The sequence below is a fragment of the Lithobates pipiens genome, unplaced genomic scaffold (genome assembly GCF_037356315.1).
Source record: "Lithobates pipiens isolate NorthernLeopardFrog02 unplaced genomic scaffold, aLitPip1_a1.2 Scaffold_13, whole genome shotgun sequence".
NCBI lineage: Eukaryota > Metazoa > Chordata > Amphibia > Anura > Ranidae > Lithobates > Lithobates pipiens.
This window is the reverse complement of record NW_027507718.1, coordinates 398,287,542-398,310,407: the sequence shown is the minus strand read 5'-3', so window position 1 is coordinate 398,310,407 and position 22,866 is coordinate 398,287,542. Positions and strand designations below refer to the sequence as shown.

The 22,866-nt window shown below is 41.5% G+C and overlaps 1 protein-coding gene across 6 annotated transcripts in view; it reads left to right on the top strand.

Moving 5' to 3' along the window:
• The window catches only part of MICU3 (mitochondrial calcium uptake 3), a 278,268-nt gene that overhangs the window by 207,653 nt on the left and 47,749 nt on the right, over positions 1–22,866 (top strand). For 4 of the 6 annotated variants that reach the window (XM_077477416.1, XM_077477411.1, XM_077477412.1 and 1 more), the window contains 2 exons: positions 17,374–17,469; positions 18,782–18,882. In XM_077477416.1, the coding sequence (XP_077333542.1) occupies positions 17,374–17,469; positions 18,782–18,882 (197 nt within the window). The remainder of the gene's footprint in view (positions 1–17,373; positions 17,470–18,781; positions 18,883–22,866) is intronic. The other 2 variants (XM_077477414.1, XM_077477415.1) reach the window with 1 other exon arrangement.

Sequence of the window (22,866 nt, the reverse complement as noted above, 5' to 3'; positions counted from 1 at the left end):
CCCGCTACACATAGATAATAGTAATTGCACCGTAATCCCTAACTATTTAAATGAGGACGTAATTTGCAAAGGGCAGTCTGGAGGAAGAATAAATGGGATGGTCGGATCCACAGAGAGCACACTTGATGTAGACCAGTCAAGGATTCATTGAGCAGATTGGTTCATCAAGCAAAACAAACTTCTGCTTGCCATAATCAGCCAGATTTTCTGGGAGTCCAGGTTTGGAGAATTCATCTGCCCATCACTAGTTTTGATCTGGTATTGTGAGATCTCAGAAAAAGAAGAAAATTACATTTCTAGCTCCAAAGTGGAAAAGAGTGTGCTAATCTGCCCAAATACGTAATATATATGGATTTAAACTCCTTTATTTTCATGAAAACATCCCTTTAAATGAACAGTTACTCCGGGAAATGTGCAAAGGTCCCCAACCTGCCAGAACACGTTCCACAGATGTCAAAAGTTAGTGTTGTTTTCTTCCTTTCTCTCTTGTCACTGGAGCGTTCTTTACAGTCCACTTTTAAGTGTTTTTAAAAATGGTATTTAATGAAGATATGTCAATATTTTTACTGTCACTAATTACTTGTTATTTTTACACAGCAGGGTGCTCCTGCTTTCAAAATGACATCCGCAGAATAGGACACGTTTTTTTATTGCCATTTTCCCCACCCAAATGTTCGTGTTATGAATTTGGCACTTATAATACTATTGAAATACATATATGGACTGTCATAGTTTCCAGTATTTGTGCTTAAAAGCAATGTACGATCGTTTCAACATTTTTCCATGTGTTAAAGGGGTTGTAAACCCTCAAGGTTTTTCACCTTAATGCATTGAGGTGCAGCATCCCCTTTTACTTACCTGAACCCGATCGTTCCAGTGATGGGGACAAGCACAGCAGCCCCAGCCACTGTCTCTGGTCCTCATTGGATAGATTGATAGCAGCAGCAGCCATTGGCTCCCGCTGCTGTCAATTAAATACAGTGACACAGGGGGCGGGGCTGAGTCCTGCTGTCTGTGTCAATGGACGCAGCAGGACTTGGGAGAGCACCTGTACGAGTGTCCCCTTGGAATGCGGGTCTCTGAGGGGGCACCCGTTGCGGGGAGGAGCCAGGAGCGCCGCTGGGGGACCCCAGAAGAGGAGGATTGGGCCACTCTTCAAAACCCTTGCACAGAGGAGGTAAGTATACCATGTTCATTATATTAATAAAAAACTAACAGGCCAGGTTTGCAAGATAGCTGAAATACATCACAGGTGATATCATTTGCTGCTCAGTGATTGCAGTATTCTAGTCTGCATCTCCCCAAGGTAATAAAAAAAAAACCTGGCCTGTTAGTGGGCCCTGAGGACAAGGTTGATGACCACTGTCTTACAGGGATTGTTTTTTTTTTTCTCTTAGGGTTTATAACCAATGTAACCACTTAAGGTTCGGGCCTGGTTATTAGACTCTGTGTTTACAAGTTAAAATCTTTTTTTTTTATTTGATAGAAAATTACTTAGAACCCCCTAACATTATATATATATATATATATATATATATATATATATATATATATATATATATAGCGGTCGTTGCAATACTTTGTCACACCTTATTTGCACAGAGGTCTTACAAGCACACTTTTTTGGGAAAAAATACACTTTTTTAAATTAAAAAATAAGACGAGTAAAGTTATCCTTTTTTTTTTTTTTTATATTTGGAAAGATAATGTTACGCTGAGGAAATTGATACCCAACATGTCACGCTTCAAAATTGCGCCCACTCGTGGAATGGCAACAAATTTTTACCCTTAAAAATCTCCATAGGCGACGTTTAAGAATTTTCTACAGGTTACCAGTTTTGAGATACAAAGGAGGTCTAGGGTTAGAATTATTGCTCTGGCTCTAACGATCGTGGCGATACCTCACATGTGTGGTTTGAACAACGTTTTCATATGCGTGTGCGACTTAGGTAAGTGTTCGCTTCCACGTGTGATTTCGGTGGGACGGTGTGCTTTAATATATATATATTTTTTTCTTATTTATTTTATTTTTTATTTTGGCACTGCCCTTTTAAAAAAAAATGCTTTGGGTCACTTTTATTCCTATTACAAAGAATGTAAACATCCCCTGTAATAGAAAAAAAAAGCATAGCAGGACCAAAAGACCTCAGATCTCATATTTACACAAAAATGCAAAAAATAAATAAATATTAAATGTCAATTGAAAATAATAAAATAAAAATTTCCCTTTGAAGAGCATTGGGCGGAAGCAACATTTTGACAACGCTTCCTCCCTCCAATGCTATGGAGCAGAGCGGGGGCCATCTTTCCTGCAGTGGGCAGAGAGGGAAGCAGACGTGATCGTCTCTGCCGCTACCGACGGCTCCGGAGCGCCGCGGGAGGGGGGCCTCTCCCACTCCCGATAAAAGTGATCTAACTGCGAATCTGCTGCAGAGACCACTTTTATCTTAAAGAGGACAGTCCGCCTTTTTAAAAATACCGGGGTTATGGCAGTTAGCTGCTGCCATAACAACAATATTTAACATTAAAGTAGCGACGTATAACAACGGCGGCTGGTCCTTAAATAGGTAAAGACTAAGTTCACCCTTGCAGAATCAAATAATAAATGCACATATTTGTGCAGAAAAAAAATGCATTTATTATTTCTTCCTGCAGGAGTTTGGAAAGCATTGCAACAGCAATCAATAAATCGTGAATGCAACATGACGCCTACAGGCCTGTCCTCTGGCTTTCAGCCCGTACCTCTGTATGGACTTTCTGTTTGAAAGACTGAGGACATGTCAGTGGACTACGAGAGCGCTCGTCAGCACCCCCGCAGCCCATTGAAACTACAAGTCTGTCTGCTGTGGTAGAAGATGGTACTTGTAGTTTAATAATTCACAGGAAACTGTGAATGAATGACATGGCAGGGTGGGTAGAGCCTCACACAGCTGTTTCTAAAAAAATAAAAAAAGACAGCGGGTGTTGGGAGAGAAACCTCCCTCCTGCTGTCATAGAGAAGGGGTGGGGGGACGGAAGGAGCTGGCACGTTACAGTTTTCACCCTTAATATGAGTGAAACATGTAACATGTTCCAAAGATGAACTTATCCTTTAAGTGCTTGTTCACACTTGCAGCAGCCTTGGTTACCTTCTGAAAAGCAATCTGCTGTGAATTGGTTTTCAGAGGGTAGTTGACAGGTGGCTGGGAGGTGATATGTCACCTCTTCACCACTTGTTTTAACCCTGAAAGGCCCAAACCACTGCTCCACAACTGCACACATCCCATTTTGTCAAGATTTTGTTTTATATCTCAGTGCTCCAGATTTCCAGCTTTATTCAGGCACTTCGTAGCTATTTTTACTTACTTCACTCCATTGCATTGGGTGGGAATTCTGTCAAGGTTGGTTCCAACCCAATTTGTGTCAGCATGTCCACTTGTAGTCTCCATCTGGAGCATAATTGGGAGACCGTTGTCACCCATAACAGGAGGTACATAAACAAGATCCTTCATGGCATGACCACCAGGCATTTTTTAATGAAAGTTTAATATTTTAAAAGAATGAAAACGACTTTTGAATTCATATTTTTTAACCATTTTCTGTCTACTCTACCTGTATGCCCTCTGGTATAAGTGGATATATCAGGATCATGGCTGCAGTCGCCATGATCCTGGTATCAAAATTTGCAGCTGATTGGCGAAAGTGATCTGTGTAGCTCTACAACCACTCAATCATTTTATAGGGCTCAGAAAAGCGCCCCCCAATGGCAGCTGATGGTCATTTTTTTTGGGGGGGGGTGACAAACAGTGCATTCAACAATTGGTCGGGTCCAGAGCACTTACCCCATCTATGGCGGGCAGCGCTTTACCCAGGCAGTAGGCATTACAGGCGGTGGGCATTACTGGCAGCTTCCTCTTCCCCTGCAGGCACCACGGCGGCTTTCAGTCTTCTTCCTCCTCAGCAGCCAATTAGAATGCTTCTCCTTTTGGCCAATCGGGAAACGGGTCTCAGACCTGCTTCCTGATTGGCCAGGAGGAGGATTAGTGTTTAAAAAGGAATGTTTATTCGCTAGTGTAACACACCTGGGTGGTCTTGAAGTACAGTGCTCTGCACCCGTGCCCACCCTATTTTGAAGCCTCTGGCTCTAATCTGGTGCTTCAAAAACAAAAAAAAAAACAGATGCATGGATGGTGGGGTGATGTCAATGCTTTCTTAATAGATGAGCCGCTCCCCCCCCCCCGCTGGGGTTCTCATGCTCCCTTAATAGACGAGCCCCCCCCCCCCCCGCTGGTGCCCATCCTGGGACTGCTACACTATGTTGAGCTGGCTGCAGAAAGAGGACAGGGAGGACAGGTACTCTTTATGAAGGGATCGGGGGTCTAAAAGACCTCAGATCCCTCATTTGCACTTCAAAGTATTCAGATCGCTGAAAACAGTGTATCTGAATACTGTATATTTTTTAAAATCCGGCGCCATTGGCAGCCGAGTAAAACGGAAGTGACGTTGGGACGGCGCTTCCGTGTTTACATCCAGGAGACTGGAACGAAGCCTGTCACTAGCCGCTAGAATCAGCGGATATTCGATCGCCTTGGAACGGGAGGCCCGGGAAGAGCGGCGGGAGGAGGGGGAGCGGCTTTTAGCCACATCGGTTGTTATACCTGGAAAGCCAATTGCTGACTCTAAACAACAGTACAGGGATGATGCCTACAGCTGTGGGTATCATCCCGGTATAAAACCCGAAAGCTGAGTATGCACATCTGCGTACGCTCGGCAGGAATGGGTTGAAGCTGATATGAGATTTTAATATTTGGGTTTAGATCTGCTTTATGAGAGAGGCTGAGTCATTTCCGCCCATAGCTCTTAAAGGGCTATTTCTTTTATTGCATTTTAGTGTAAATATGAGATCTGAGGTCTTTGACCCCAGATCTCATATTTAAGAGGTCCTGTCATGCCTTTTTCTATTACAAGGGATGTTTACATTCCGTGTAATAGGAATAAAAGTGACACAATTTTATTTTTATTTTTTAACAGAACAGTGTAAAAATAAAAGGTAAACTAAATAAGAAAAACATTTTTTTAAGCGCGCCCCGTCCCGCCGAGCTCACACGCAGAAGTGAACGCAAACGTGATTAGCGCCCGCATATGAAAATGGTGTATGTGAGGTATCGCCACGATCGGTAGAGCGAGAGCAATAATTCTAGCCCTAGACCTCCTCTGTAATTCAAAACATGCAACCTGTAGGATTTTTTAAATGTCGCATATGGAGATTTTTAAGGGTAAAAGTTTGTTGCCATTCCACAAGCGGGTGCAATTTTGAAGCGTGACGTGTTGGGTATTAATTTACTCAGTATAACATTATCTTTCACAATATAAAAAAAAATTGGGCTAACTTTACTGTTGTCTTATTTTTTCATTCAAAAAAGTATATTTTTTTCCAAAAAAAGTGCCCTTGTAAGACCGCTGCCTAAATATGGTGTGACAAAAAGTATTGCAACAACCGCCATTTTATTCTCTAGGGTGTTAGAAAAAAAAGGTATAATGTTTGGGGGTTTTAAGTAATTTTCTAGCAAAAAAAATAAATTTTTTAACTTGTAAACAACAAATCTCAGAAAGAGGCTTGGTCCTTAAGTGGCAAATTACGATATGCATCAATTTGTAACCAAGGGGACACAGACTGTGTATGAACTTTTCCATGTGGGGTTCTTTCTAATTTACCAGTTCACTGTATTTCTAAGGGTCCCTGTTGAGTTCACTGTAGTCTGCAAAGCAGGTATACTCATACTGAAAAAGAGGCACATTGGCATGTGCGGGCTATTATTGATATTTTCGGAAGTAGGAGACTGGTTACAGTAAAAGTCGCATTAGTTTAGCTACAAATAAAGAAAAATAAACATGTACCTGATTCTTCAATAAGGAATCCTTTATATTATCCATTCAATGAGTCTCTTTGTGATCATAGTTTCATTGCACACTTCAGCTTTCCCAGTGCTTGTAAGTAGCTACAAAGTGGTGTTCAGTGCCATAGGATCATGTCGTTGTCAGAAAGCCAAAGTGGGAATGTGAATGCCTTTTGTTCCATACAGCTCACTTTGTGCTACTCCTTATTGATGTCGTAGACTTTGTCCAAGTCATGACTTTAGCTGTGCTCTTCAGCAATGAAATAGTATACCAATATGTCAAAATCTAAAGGTCTTTGTCTCATTGTAATAGTCCTTTCACATTCAAACTTGCACATTACAAATTTTAAATAGTGTTTTTTTTGTTTTTAGGTTAGGTAATTAAAGAACATAGTTGGCAATCATACTCTTATGATTTTGCTAATAATATTGTTAGCTACTGCATTGCTACATACCGGGACCTCTTAAAGTGGTTGTAAAGGTTCAAGTTTTTTTGTTTTGTTTTTTAACCTTCATGCATTCTATGCGTAAAGGTAAAAAAACTTTCTGTGTGCAATGCCCCCCCCATACTTACTTGAGCCCCATCTCGTTCCAGCGATGTACACATGAGGGCAGTGGCTCTCCTGGGTCTCTTCCTCCTCATTGGCTGAGACAGCAGTGGTAGCCATCATCACCCGCTACTGTCAATCACAGCCAGTGAGCTAACATGGAGAGAGCGGGTGTGAGGCTGAGACACGTTCCGTGTGTGAATGGACACACAGAGCAGCACCTGTTTGGGTACCCCCATGGCACTCAGCAGGAAGGAGGGGCCAGGAACGCCAGCGGGGCCCAATAAGAGGAGGATCGGGCGCTCTGTGCAAAACCACTGCGCAGGGCAGGTAAAAAAAGATAAATAAATCTGCCTTTTAATATTACTTTAAAGTGGTTGTAAACTCTCCCCCACAACGTTGTCCCATGTAAATCAGCATTAAAAACCCTAATGAACACTGCTTGTAGATATATCCTTACTTGCTTAGTATTGTTGTAATCCTTTTTGTTCTTTAGAATGACGTCACTGAGCATGCCCAGATCTCCCCTGATTTACGGCACACTCTCTGTGCTTGTCTGTCTGTTATCAGGACTTCCTACGGCACACCACTGATATCCCAGAAGGCTGCAGAATCATTCAGAGCTTCCTCCTACACACCGTGTGACCATGTGACATCACATGCAGTGTAAACCTGGTCATTACTGCAGTTTTATCAGCTGAAGCTGATAAGACTGACAAAGGGAAACATTAGACATCGGCACAAGTAAATACTATGAAATAAAACAAGTCAGCTATGAACAGGGAAGCAGGGTTGCCATATAAACACTGGATTGAGAAGGAGGCTTGGCTAACAGTACAGGAAGTGCTCAATGTAAGGGCGGAAATACACTCCATTGTGGACTCAGAAAACAATAATTAAGATGCCGCTGCCTAACCCCTGGAAACAAATTTTTTAAAGTTTCTTTAAACAGTAAGTAATATGTGATTTGGGCTGGATTACAGTGGCTATAGTTTAATAATTACTTATTATAATGGACTAAATTAAATGAAGCATCAGAGTGGGAGAGGTTACTTCCTCTTTAAAGTCCACCCAAAAAGGGATATTTACATTTTAGATAAATACTAAAAGAATATATTACAATTGTTTTTACTGTAAAGGTTAGTTGAAAGATGATCACACAGTCCCATGCGGAATCATCAAATGAGCCATGTGACTCGTCTTTCAACAAACCATTATCCCAAACTTTACAGTCATTGACCTTCACAAGGCAGGCTATAGCATATGACACCTACATACTGTACATGTCAATGGTCAATAAAATTACATGGTAGATTTTTGTAATAATCTAGTTAAAGTAGAACTATAAGCAAAACTTTTTTTTCCATTTTGGATATAGCAAGGGAGGGTTATAAACCAATCTTTTGCCCCATTGCAGATATTTCCCTTCACTTCCTGTCCCATAGCCAAACAGGAAGTAGACGAAATACCTGAAAATTAGGGGAATCCCTTGGGACCCGCAGATCACCAGAACGAATGTCCCCATTGGAAGATTTCCCCTCTAATACTTTTCAGAGCACAGCCCAAAATCCTTGGGATTTTTTTATTTTACTTTTGATGATAACAGTAAACAGGACAAATAAAGAGAATGAATCTCCTTAAAGGGGACACAGACAGCAATAAAAGCTGACAGGTGTCCTGATCCCTCTCCATTCTATCTAAAACTGGTTGTAAAATCTCCTTTTTTTAAATTAAAAATAACAGACATGTTATATTTAGCTGCTCTGTGCAGTGCTTTTGCACAGAGCAGCCCAAAGCTTCCTCTTCTTGGGTTCCTCTTCGCCACTCCTGGCCCCTCCCTCCTGTTGAGTGTCCCCACAGCAAGCAGCACCTAAACCGAGCCTCTGCGCTGTGTGTCCTAGACCCGCCCCCTCTCTCTCCCTTTTTCGGCTCACTGACATTGATTGACAATAGCGGGAGCCAATGGTGCTTTGCTACTGTCTCAGCCAATGAGGAGGGAGAGTCTCTGGTGCAACATCGCTGGATCGAGATGGGCTCAGGTAAGTATTATGCCGCGTACACACGGGCGGACTGTATGGCGTACTTAGTCCGTCGAAACATATTTCAGCGGACAGTCCGCTCGTGTGTGGGCTTCAGCGGACTTTTTCAGCGTGCAGTCTGGCGTACTAAGTATTTCGGATTTTTCGAAATTCTGTCCGTCATACTTTGGGTTCAGCGGACAATCCGCTCGTCAGTATGCTAGTTCGACGGACTAAGAATGGCGCATGCTCAGAAAGGATTTACACGGCGGAAGGGTGCTTTGCTGTGTATTGGACTTCCTATTTCTAGTCCCGTCGTACGTGCTGTACACGTCATCGCGCAAGCTTTCGACGGACTGTTTGTGCATCCGTATGTGGTCAAGTCCGTTCAGTCGAAAGTATGACGGACTGTCCGTCGGATTGTATGACGGACTAAGTATGCCATACAGTCCACTCGTGTGTACGCGGCATTAGAGGGGCTGTTACACAAAGAAGGCGTTTTATCTTAATGCATAGAATGCATTAAGATAAAATACTTCTGCCTTTGCAACCAAAAAAGAGTACTTTCATTTCTCAGTTCCTTATATTCTGTAAGGTTTGTGTACCCAGGTACAATAGTCTGTTTCTTTGGAATAGGGTTGTAGCAGTCATTTTCAGGCTTGGTAGCTATCCGTATACTTGTGAACAGAAACCCATACACTACAACATATATATATCACATTGTTAATCAGTGTATTTATGATTATTTTATTATTTGTGTTTTGGAGTGTTTTTTTTACTACCTATGCTAACATTTACTACTACTAACACAACTAACACAATAATTACAGTCAAACCAGCACATTTAACATACTTCCACATTCCTTCATTCCCAGGCTCTACTAATCTTTTCTTAAATAACACGCATGCTTTTCCTCTTCTCTTCCATGGGAGGGAATGCAATACAATAGCGACTTTTCATGCGTCTTCATAGAGGATCTCATGTTTGAGATACCTGTGGAAATATCTGATCTAACAAAAGACTATTTCATAGGACTCCGTGTCCATCATTACATTTTTTTTACATTCAGATCTATCGATAGAGGCCTAAGGTCTGACTGCACTTATTTTCTACAGTCAGAATAATAATTTGGAGTATAGTAAAGAATTAAACAAGTACACATTAACTCTAGAATGCCCCTTAGTCAACATGTATATTGTCTTACAAAAGCCATGGCTTTGAAAGATTGAGCATGGCTTTATATCATATATCAGGTTATTTAAGCTTTAAAATTGTATTCAAATCCTGCCTTCTACAGTATATGAACCAGGAGTCACACATGATTAAACCATAGAGAAAAGTCCGTGATCGTATCACTAAAGAGGAATTAAATCCAAAACCAAAAATTTAATTGCGGCTTACCAATCATTATATGGTTGCATTAGTTTCCCCTTTTTTATGCTTTTTCCCTCTGTTTTCTCCAGGAGATCTGGCCAGTAACACACCTCCCGTATTCATTTCCCCCCCTCAACTCTGGATGAATGAGCACAGGGGGCACCTTTGGACAGCAGCATTTTCAGTCTCGTGGGGTTGTTAGATGTACTAGTAGATTTAGATACACTAACAAACCCCACTTTTTAAAATGGTGTTCCACCCACAATTTTTTTTCTTTTTTTTTTAAGTCAGTAGGTCCAAACACTGTAGCTGCTGACTTTTAATAAAGACACTTACCTGTCCAGGGAGCCCGCAATGTCGGCCCCCCGAGACTGATCTGTCCATCAGATCAGGTGCAGGTGCCGCCATTCTAATTAAGGGAAATGGGCAGTTTCACTGCCTGTTTCCTACTGCTCATGTGCGAGTCACGCGGTGCTTTGTGAATGGCCGGCTGTCTTCTGAGACACACACAAAAAAGATATGACCTCCTGCGCCGCAGACAAGATGGATTAGAAGTACAGGCTATACTTCATAAAAAGGTAAGTTAGAAGAAAAAAAAATTAACTAGCCAAAAATGAGGGGTGGAGAGGTGGTCTTTCATTGAAGACTACCTCTCAAAAGTGGGTGGAACTCCGCTTTAGGCAGTTTCAGCAAACAGTTTTTTTTGGGGACAAAGGTTTTACAATAATGCATAAAACTGATCATTGTAAGCACTCCTCTAAATGGTAAATGGCTTCCCTCATCCCTGTAAACTAATAAATTCCACTGAAGAGCTTTTTCTTTTAAAAAAACAACAGACGTGCTGGCTGGATCACCAGATGAAAATAAAGCATAGAAAGCCTAAAAGAGAAAACAAGTGCAGCCATTACATTTAAGAATTGGAAAGCTGCAATATAATAAAAGCTTGCTTTGGGGTTTATTACTGCTTTAATTATTACAAGGAAACCCTTCAAATGTGTACAGCGTAATTAACCACTTTCAGACCGGACCAATTTGCTGGTCAAAGACCAGACCACTTTTTGCGATTCGGCACTGCGTCGCTTTAACTGACAATTGCGCGGTCGTGCAACGTGGCTCCCAAACAAAATTGACGTCCTTTTTTTCCCACAAATAGAGCTTTCTTTTGGTGGTATTTGATCACCTCTGCGGTTTTTATTTTTTGCGCTATAAACAAAAATAGAGCGACATTTTTGAAAAAAACGCATTATTTTTTACTTTTTGTTATAATAAATATCCCCCAAAAATATATAAAAAAACATTTTTATTATTTTTTTTTTACTAGTAATGGCGGCGATCAGCAATTTTTATTGTGACTGCGACATTGTGGGGGACCCATCGGACATTTTTGACACATTTTTGGGACCATTGTCATTTATACAGTAATCACTGCTATATAAATGCAGTGATTCCTGTGTAAATGACACTGGCAGTGAAGGGGTTAACCAGTGGGTGGCAGTGTAGGGGTTAAGTGTTCCTAGGGATGTGTTACTAACTGTGGGGGGGTTGGGCTTTCATTTAGTGAACACTGATCTCTGCTCCAATCACATGGAGCAGAGATCAGCGTCACTAGTTGCTAGGCAGAATGGAGAAATGTTGTTTACAACGGCACTTCTCCATTCGGCCGCTCCGTGAGACGATCGCGGGGATGCCCGCGGCGATCGAGTCCGCGGGTCCCGCGACCGGACTCACGAGGGGTCCCGACCAGCGCGGGAGCGCGCCGCCGCCGGCGCGCTTCCGATGGCAGGGCGGCAAATTTAAAGGGACGTACATGTACGCCCATTTGCCTGCCCGTGCCATTCTGTTGACGTACATCGTCGTGCGCTGGTCGGCAAGTGGTTAAAGCGGTTGTAAACCGCAGATTTTCAAAACATAAAATAAAAATCTGCAAGGCAAGGGCATAATGTGCTATTATGCATCACATTATGAAATACTCACCTTGGAACAAAGCCCTCCAGCTCTGTAAAGTCACCGCTGAGAGGGCTGAGATGTTCCCCCTGTCCTTCTTGCGGGTTCAAGCTATGTGATTGGTCGGAACCACAATGACGTCACTCATGCATGCAGGAGCCCTCGGTTCCGGAATGAAGTTCTAGTAAGGTATGCCGGACCATCAGAGCGCACGTGCCAGTGATGTCACCGGCTGCATCCAATAATCTCCTAAATGGTGCAGGTTTAGGAGATCTTAATTTTACCTACAGGTGAGCCTTATTATAGACTTACCTGTAGGTAAAAATCACTTTAAAGAGGAAGTAAATCCTGATGGGTTTACTTCCTCTTTGATTCCCTGCAAAGGTAAAGCATAATGGACTACTATGCATCGCATAGTAGTCCATTATGTGTCACTTACCTGACACAGGAGCCAGCGAAGTCACCGCTGTCCCCTTGTGTACGGAGCCTCCATCTTCTTGGTGGGTCTCGCTGCTCCGGCGCTGTCATTCGACTGAGCCGTAATGACGTCACTCCCGCACATGTGCACGGGAGCCGCCACTCGCGGCATATCGCCGTTAACTGCGGCGCGCTCAGTGCACCTGCGCTCCGCTGTCTACGGCGCATGCGCCGTAGACAGCGGTGCCTGTCTTTCTGCAAATATCTCCTAAACCGTGTAGGTTTAGGAGATATTTCTTGGACCTACAGGTAAGCCTTAATCTAGGCTTACCTGTAGGTCAAAGTGGTTTGTAAGGGTTTACAACCACTTTAAATGGTGCTGTATGATGCTGAACTCCATATCAGCTAACAACATTCTGAAACCAAATGTGCTTTTGGCTGCTCTTTGATTCAGCACATTTGTTCTTTTGAGATTTATTCTAGCTCCACCGTTTTTGGAATTTTGAGCAGGCATATTAGTACATTTTTTTCAACTTAGCTTGCCATTCCCATATATACATGGGTCTATTCTAAAACTTGCACATAAATAATGGCACGAAGTAGGTAATGAATATTATTTACAAAATAATATTTTACTTCTGTGTTCCACTGTATTAAATTTCTCAGAACACTGGAAACAGGGATTACAATTTAAAGTTAACTAGTACAGGTGAGTTTATACAAGCTGCTGAATGTTAAAATAAAGAAAGCTGTGCAGTGTTTAGCTGGCATGGCCATACACTAGTAGAATTTGGATTAAAAATATTTATTTTAGGAACGCCGTTCGATTTTCTCGAACAAATTTGTTTCAGTGAATATGATTTTCATTTGGGAAAGTCCATTAACTTTGCTTTTAATTGAATGTTAAAAGCAAACATTTTTGGAAGTTTTTTTTAACCACTTCGCATCCAGGCCAATTCTGGCATTTCTCTCCTAAAATTACATAGAACCCCCAAACATTATATATTTTTTTAGAAAAGACCCTAGAGAATACAATGGCGGTTGTTGCAACTTTTTATCTCGCACGGTATTTGAGCAACTTTAAAAAAAAAAACAGTAAAGTTAGCCCAATTTTTTAGCATAATGTGAAAGAGGAAGATACGCCGAGTAAATAGATACCCAACATGTCACGCTTCAAAATTGTACGCACGCGTGGAATGGCGCCAAACGTTGGTATTTAAAAATCCCCATAGGCGACGCTTAAATTTTTTTTACTGGTTACATGTTTTGGGTTACAGAGAAGGTCTAGGGCTAGAATTATTGCTCTCGCTCTATCGTTCGCGGCGATACCTCACATGTGTGGTTTGAACACCGTTTTCATATGTGGGCGGGACTTACGTATGCGTTCGCATCTGCGTACGAGCTCACCGGGACAGAGGCGCTTTAAAAAAAAATTTATTATTATTGTTCATTTTATTTTTATTTTCTTAGTTTGACACTTTAAAAAATTAATTGATTACTTTTATTCCTATTACAAGGAATGTAAACATCGTTTGTAATAGGAATATGGCACGATCGGACCTATTTACAGTGAGATATGGGGTCAATAAGACCCCATATCTCACCTCTAGGCTAGGAAGCCTAAAATAAAAAAAAATAAAAAAAGATCCTGGCTTCCCAGCCAAAACGGCGCCGTTAATTTGAATGCAGAGGCCGGTGCGTGACGTCATAACATCGCACCGGGCCTCCGAACGATCATAGAGACTCCGGGGACAATCTGGTCCACCGGAAATCTCTATGGTATTATCCGGGGGCCGGCGGATCCTGTGACCGACTCACCAAAGGAAGCGGTGAGTCGGTAGAAGCACCGGAGGGCGGCGGGAGGGGGGCGTCCCCTTCCGCCGTCCATAAGAACGATCAAGCGTCGGAACAGCCACTATGATCATTCTTATGGTGCAGGGAATCGCCGGCTGAAAACGCAGATATCTGAATGATGTCTGTGGCCTCAGGCATCATTCAGATATACCGCCACAAAGCCCATGACGTCATATGATGTATTGTAGGCGCCAAGTGGTTAAGCAACATTCGTGATGTCATTGAATGTACTGATGAGAATTTTCACATGAATGTATATACAGACATTTGTTTGAAAATCTACTTACTTTGTTTTTTTACTCTCCTGTGTACTTGATGTTAACAACCCGTTTTTTAAATTGTGTGATAAAAAACATATTTGCCATTGTATTATGCAAAACTTTAATAAAAATATTGGTAAAGAAAATGTACTAGTGTATGGCCACCCTAACTTGTGAAAGATTTTAGTATATTATATTTAGTTTCATGTACTCAGGTTATGTTGGGGGTCACCTAAAATCTAATCTCTACTTCCATATTAACTGAGGGCCCATTAGTTTATAGGGGAGCAAATGTCAGAAGACCTTTTGCCTTAATGTAAGTTGAAAAGGCAGACTTAGAGTAAGTAAAGCCAAATAAAGGAATCTTTCATGAGTAAGCCTGCACCGCCATTCTGATTTAAAGTGGAATTCAAGCCTAACACTAATTATTCTTACAAATGTTTCCTCCCTCCTTCTCCTGCCTACCCTGTGTAAAAAAGATCTGTACTACTGTTACTTGCTTACTGTCCTGCATTGATTATATCTGGTCTTGCACAGTATAGAGAACGTGGAAATGCATTAATTTTCGTAAATATAAACTGCTAAATACCTTTTCTCATTAGCATATAGCAGTCTTTTGACTTCCATTATTGTCTGGCTGCAGATTGTAGGAGGAGTTTTCATTCCCCTCTGGCTGTCCTATGAGGCTGCATGGCTCCTGACCCTCTGTCTGGACAGCGCTGATTGGGCCTGTGCTGATCACATGCACTCTCCCCAAAGAAAAAAAAAAGTCTCTAGCAATACACACAAAACTGAGCATGTGCAGAGTGCCTCCTAGGGCTCTGTCTGAACTGATCTGGTCACATGATCCTGCAGCTCCAGTATCAGTGAGTGACAGTTGCAAGGGAGAGGACGGAGCACCGGCAATGGCTATGGGTCTATAAGTGATGTCACAGCTCCAGGAATTCCCAGATGTTGTGTGCATGTTGGGCTTCAATTCCTCTTTAAGACTAAAAGCCAGGCACACACTATTAGTTTTTACCATTCAACCCATGGGATTGGTGGGATGCATGCACATCCAACAGAAGCTGGCCCAATGGTTGGCTTCTGTCAGACAGACCGACATACACATGGGCTGAATGCCGGCCATTTTTTTGTACCCCTCCGTTGTCTTCCAACATTCAGCCTGTGTGTACCTGGCTTAAATATTTGGATTCTTTCATCAGTGAATTATGACTGATTCTCTTAGCTCTAATGAGTGGTGCTAGTCACATACTAAGAAGGAATAGGAATGTATACCAAGCACAGTGCAATACAACAAGACCTTACATACAACACGCTACTGGTAACATTAGTGTTAAATTACTACATCATTATGCAATAATCAGATCTTAAATATTTGATATATATCTATAGATATACAGTATATCTCTATCTGTATCTATAGATATAAATAATTAAAGTGGATGTAAACCCAATTCATGGAATTTAAGATGAGCACATATATCTGTAGTGTTTTCTTATCTCTCTCCAAGTCCCCTGTATTTCTTCTGTCCCATTGCTCTGCTATCAGCCTGATAACTTCTGACAAGTTCTCTGACACTGTGTTTTAGGAGGTTGCTATTAATAGATTAGCAGAGTGCTGCTCGATTCAGAGCAAAGCTCAGCACATTACTTCCTTCCTTTGCCAATGTGGAGTGGGGGGGTGTGCCTTTCCTCCAATCAGCTGTCTTGGCTGTATGACAATAATCCACTTTCAGTGCTGAACAGGAAGAGAAAATCTGTAACATGACGTGCACTTGCTAAAGAATATATAAAGATTAAGACAGCAGATATAGATGTAAAATGAATGTAGTTGTTTCATCCTTGTGTATCATCTGAGGCTGTTCGCTTCACTGAGTATATGTGAGGGTTTACATCCACTATTGTGAGATTGAACAGTGTTTTAATGTAACAAGTGCTATAAAAGTGGAGGATTTAACTAAAGAATGATTTGCCATGAAGGAAATGTTATACATCTTGGTTCCCTTAGGGGGGACATAGGGGTTGATTTACTGAAAGCAAATAGGCTGTTCACCTTACAAGGAAAGTTGCATTTTGCAAGCGAATTTGCCTGGGGCTTAGTAAATGTGGTGCAGTTTCACTTTTCAAAAAATATCCAATCACATGCAAGGAGAATAAACAGCATTTTGCTTCTACATTATTAGATAATGGAAGTCAGAAGAGCTTCTTCTCATTCACTAAGCTCCGGGACGAATTCTCTTGCAAAGTGTAATTTCCCTTGCAAAGAGAAGTATCTATTTGGCTTTAGTAAATCAACCCTATTGATTCCTAAAGACTACAGAACTGCATTCCTGCCCTTAGTAAGGTAAGGAACATTATGGACCACCTTTTCTACCCAGAAGCCCCAGAAATATTATTCTGTAGCTTTAAATTAAAGTATACATGTTGGTGATGTTATTGACTTAATCCCTTTGCCATGAGAACATTAGTTAACTATTCCGGTTAGGAATACAAAATAGGAGATATGCGAAAGGAAAAACTTATGTGACTGAGGCACATCTAAGTGGCTATGGATGTGATATATTGGAAAGTTGTATGTGTATTAAGTGTGTAGACAGCAATAAATATAATAGGCAAAACCATTTACCTCCACGACCTAAATCATCCAGTTTAAGAAGTTAAAGCCCCTTTCTCTACTTCAAAAAGGGATTTTCTTCTAGGCAAGCTTAGAAATTCCCGTTAGATGTTTTAGGCATGATCACTAAAGGAGAAAGCAGAACAACATACGGTATGTATGAAACCTGGAAATACATAAAATAGGACCCCGAAGGAGTGAGAAGTTAAACCGTATGGTCACATATGCCCCGTTACCCCTCAGTTCTGGAATGAGATGAGTGGACCCTTAGGCTAAAATCATGCCACTAGTGTACATGAAGAACACAACTATAGACGGCACACTAAGGAATAATGTTGTAGACACTTTCTCTGCAAGATTTCACATTTCTCAATTTAATAAGCTCTTTTATATCTTTTTCACTAACCTGAAACTAGTGCTGTATAAAAATGCAATTCCATTTACATTTCTTAAAACCTCTACAGGTACATAAAACAGATGGAGAAGAAAATGTCTCCAGGAGCTATTGGGATACACTGAGACGTAATACAAGCCAAGCCCTATTTTCGGACATTGCAGAGGTATTTCAAAACCTCTCTGGTCCAAGAAACACGTGTTGTGTTCTATTGGATTACATTTTCATTATCACAAATCATCAGTGTTATTTCCACTCTTGAGTTATATCCATTTTTAGCATGCTATAGTCTTCTGTTTTTCCTTATGTTGTTTGTCAAATACTTTCTTTCTTCTGTTCTCTGTTTTGTTTCTTGTAAAATTCTTCAACACTACAGAAGAGAAACGTCTATACCAATGGGTGTTTATATAAGTAGTGTGTGGCTGTGTGATTTCATGCATCTTGGTAATGTACCCTTTTGGAAATTGAGTGATTGTATGCATCATTTTGTAGCTTTTCCAAGCTCCAAAGGTTCTGCACTTAAAGAGAAACTGCATTCTGCTCACATAGTAATAAAAACATCTTTGCCATTCTGAAGTTCCCTCCAACCACTTTTCATATTATTTTATATATACTGTGATTCTGTACTTGCCAAATATGCTGCAGGAATCTCCCTCCACTTAGTTTGGCTGCATCCATTTTGACTGTGGGCAGCTGAAGCTGCTGCCTGTTTACTTTCTGGATTTACACAGACACACAGAGGCACACCTCCATCTGTGCAGCCCTGCAGCTCTCATTGGCCATCTTACGACTCACCCCCCTTCCTTCCTGGCCAACTCTCATGAGAGTGAGAGAGAGAGCTGTGCATGATGTCATAAGCCTAGGCTAATGATTAGACAAAATGAAAGTGGGCTGTATAAGGTGTTTCCTGGCAGAAAAAAAATGTTTTACTACCCAAAGTTAAAACAACAAGGGCAGAAAGATTTAATAGATGGAACGTTGAAAAAATTACTGAAGTTTCGTTTTCAATTGCAACATTGCTGATAAACGGGAATTTTAGGGCCATCAAAGAAAGTGGCATGCGCTGATCATGACCTGCTATACTTTCAGATTTGTCATACATATAGGCCTGTTCATACAGTGGTGAGAGAGCTGTAAAGACCCTATAGGTTAGAGACTCTTGTCCCTGATAACCCAGAATGATAAAATCTGGTAAAATTACTTTTTTGTGTAATATTAATTTCCCATGAGCATTATTAATGCTATTAAACTTTATTAAAATAAAATTGAAGATCTTGGGAGCTTGAAAAGAAGGTACTGCTTATTTTATCACACTGCTCATAAGAGTAGATTTCCAGCTCTATGAATTACTTAACCAATAAAATTAATGTAACATATTTGCAATAAATTAGCATGATCGTCCTTTATATACATGCTCCTACAAATGTCCACTGTTGATGTCTTATGACATGGAGTAACTTCTGATATTCTATCTAAAGGGCATGGATGAACTCTCCAGTTCAATGATACATACCACACTGCTTGTGCATTTTTTTGGGAAGAAAGGGAAAATTGAGCTCAATTTTGAAGATTTTTACAGGTAAGTTATATTTGTATATTTTAGGCTATCTTCTTGGTAGCAAAACCATTCAAGGCCCATGGTTACTCTTGCCAGGCATCCAAAAAGGGGGCCATATTATTTATCATTCCTGTATTGTATAATATCAAAAGTAGTGTCTTATTCCCGCTCCAGTGTCCTCCCCTTTTCCACGCAAATAATCTTGGCTGTAGAGACAAAGTACGAGGGAGAGGGAATCTTACCAGTATACCAGATTCAACAACAACCTTGTTTTTTTTTTTCCTTTAAAATCACATTGCATATAACCATGTGATAAATACATCTGCCCTGGGGAAGCCATATTGTGTTAAAGTCTAACTTTAACCAGAGAAATGTAGCAATATATTTTTTATTAATAAGGAAGGTTTATTAGAACAGTGTGCAGAACACAATTTATAAGAACAGCCTACACCTTACATACTGCACGTGCAAGTGTACATAACCCCAAAATCTATTTTCTCTTTCGTTCATTGATGGACACAGCACTCCATATTCAGAACCATAGGGTTATATCGCCTCCTACAGGAGTAGGACACTAGGCAGAAAAAAAGACTTGGCTAAGCCTAAGGGCAGTCTTAGGTGGTATACATTCCCCTCTCTGCTATAGGCCTCCAGTTCTTTTCTGCCTAGTTAGGAGTAAGAACCTAGTTCCCTGCCGGGATCTCTGGTCCTGGCATTTTTTTCCTTTTACATGGCATTTTTTTCTCCTGTTTTTTTCCTGTGAGAGCTACAGTCAACTGCCGGACTCGGCAACAGGCTGGATATCCTTTTTACTTATCTCAGAGTCTCAGGAGCATGTTTCCCCACCTGACCCCTTCTCGGAGGCTGCAGGTCCCTTATGCCTCATACACACGAGCGGACTTTTCGACGAACTAGGTCCGACGGTCTTTCCAACAGACTTTCGGCGGAGTTCCAACAGACTTTCCGAATGAACGGACTTGGCCACACACAATCACACCACGTACATGATGACGTACGACCGGACTAGAATAAGGAAGTTCATAGCCAGTAGCTGCCCTAGCGTCGGTTTTTGTCTGTCGGACTAGCATACACACGAGCAGATTTCTCAATAGGAACTGGGTCCGGCTGAGTTCCGGCGAAAAAAGTTGAAACCTGTTCTATTTCTAAAGTCCGTCAGATTTTTGGACAGCAAAAGTCCAATGGAGCCCACACACGATCGAATTGTCCGCCGGATTCGTTCCATCAGATCTTTTCTGTCAAAAAGTCCGGTCGTGTGTACGCGGCATTAGGGTCCCGACCATCCATTGATGCACTGATGGCAGTCCTGGAGTCCTTTGTTTCCTTGGGTGGAGGTGGCCTTTTGATGGCGGGCTAGCAAAAAACCTCTCTCACCTTCCCCTGCCTCATCTGCCTCGCCAGATCCTGAGTCTGACTCGGCCGCCTGAGACATGACCCACCCTGCGGGGTTTGCAGCTGATTTAACTGATAGTGAGAATGATTCCACCACACCTGTAGCTGCGCACGAGAAGGCACCAGTTGACGCACTAATTACATCTGTGCGGTAAACTTTAAAAATGGATGATGCAGAAGTCATCAGCAGAAATGATACATAGTTGAAGAAAAATCACATACAACAATTTTGGAAAGAGATGCCCTTTGGGAATTATGCGGGTAGGAGTGAAAAGTAAAGGATAACTGAGAGAGTACCAGAGTATATAAAACATTCAAATTTTATTACAAAGTAACCAAAATTACAATATACAGTTAAACGTTCCTAAAAACAGTGAATAGGACATATATTACATGTACAGTTGCTAGTTTTTTAGAGCACACAAGGACACCAAGCATGGGGTCACATGGATGGTGTGATCACAAAAGATCCCAACATGTTTCGGAAAAATTTTCTTCCTCAAGGGGTTAAACTGAAGCAAACTGTCTTATGTCTAATAAAGAAAAAGATTTTTTTGAGTATAGTGAAACATACAATAGAATATATATATATATATATATATATATATATATATATATATATATATATAGATATAGATATATATATATATAGATATAGATATATATATATATTACAGTAAATTAGTGTAAACAAAGCAGAGCATATCAGAACATGGGGAAAACAATACTCACAATTTCTTGTACAAAGGGTTTTATTGAATATACATATCAACAAGAACATACAAAAATAGTAGTGGACACATCATGTAAACATATCTGCATAAATTCCAGGTATCAAAAGAATATGGTAGTTCTGGACACAGAAATTTGCACACATTCCTGAAGGTTCAGGGGTGGTCACACGTGACCACCAGGTCCTGACCGTGTGGTAGCACCCTTGACTACACTTGCATGTGCTTTAGTTTACAGAGTCATTTGTGGTATATTGGTCAAGAAAGGAATGTAAAACAAAACATTTCAAAGACGACTACGCGAGGCTAGGTAGCATATTCTCCTATGCAATAAAAGTGTTTTTTCGCAATGTGTCCAGTCCCACAGGCACTGGCTTGTGGGTCGAAAAATCAGAAGAGGAGAGTATAGGGAATGGTGCAGAAAGTAGAGGGAATGGTGCAGGGGAAGAAAGAGGAGTAAGGGGGGGGGGGGGGTCCCCGAGGTGGGGAGAGTGGAGGCATATTAGAGCGAGAGTAGTGCTGGATCGAATCGGGAAGGGTGGAAATGCGTCACCCAAGGTTGCCATGTCCGAAGGAATTTATCATGTGTATCCGATAACAGGGCTGTCAGATTCTCATTAACCATGATATAGTTTACACGGTTTTTGACTACTTCAAAGCTGTGGTCAGTTTAGTTGCAGTAAAAATGTGCAATGCCACTTGGCGTTCTGGTCGTAGTAATTCTGTAGTTGGTTTTCCTAGAAGGGCCTCAAATGGGTCCCTATTTTTATTAGCATTAAAAAGGTTACGAAGAAGTGCATAGATTCTGATCCACAGTCTGCATACTTTGGGGCACTTCCAACAAATCTGTGCCATTGTGCCCTCTTCCCCATAAGGGGGAATAGGATGGAATAAAACTTGCCAATCTTGTAGTACCAGCTATATAGCACTTTGTAGGCATTTTCCAGAAATAGTACATTCTTGGAGCATTTGGACAATGCAGCAGTCATGACCTGCCAGTCCTCTGGGTCCAATCACTTCCCTAATTCTGCCTCCCACTGGAGATGATATGGTCTCAAGAGTGTTTTTTTTTAGCCTATTATGGCTGCGTATATTAAAGAGATTAAACCCGAGGACTGGGGCCGCGAACTGCAAAGGCTCTCAAAAGGGGTTAATGTGTAGGGGGTTGGTTGAGATTTAATAAGTTGTTGAAGGTAGTGTCGGATTTGCATGCAGCTATAGTGCTCCCTAAGGGGGATGTCATGGAAGGATCGCAAGGATGCAAATGGGATAATCTTAGTGGGGGTAAACATGGAGTGGGTATCCACAAAGCCGTTTTGGACCACCACACAAATTGCAACGGGTTATCGCAGCCTGGTGGAAATTGTGTTCAGTGAAGAAGATGGAGGAGAGGGAGGTGTGGGGAGATGAGGTTTGCGGAATACTTAATCGAGTCCCACAACCGGAGTGAGTGGGCGAGACATGGGCCGATGTTATTTGGACGGTGGGCTCTGGGGAGCCAAGGGAGGGAGGCCAGTGGTATCGGGTGAGAGTCCAATAGATCAATAGTGGCCCACAACGGCATTTGCTGTTTCTCATGGAGATGTGATAATGGGGCGATAGCTGGCGCTGTGTAGTAAGAGTGTAAATTGGGGACCAAGAGGCCACTATTGATCCTGCAGGCATACAGAACCTGTTTTTTGATCCTGGGTCTCAAAGAACTCCAGATAAATTGCATAATTTTACGCTGATGTATACGTATAATGTGGGGTGGAACATGGACTGGTAATACCCTAAAATGGTACAGCAGCTTTAGGAGATAGGTCATGCGGATGGTTGCTATCCTTCCGAACCAGGACAATGGTAGGGCAGACCCGGAGGTGAG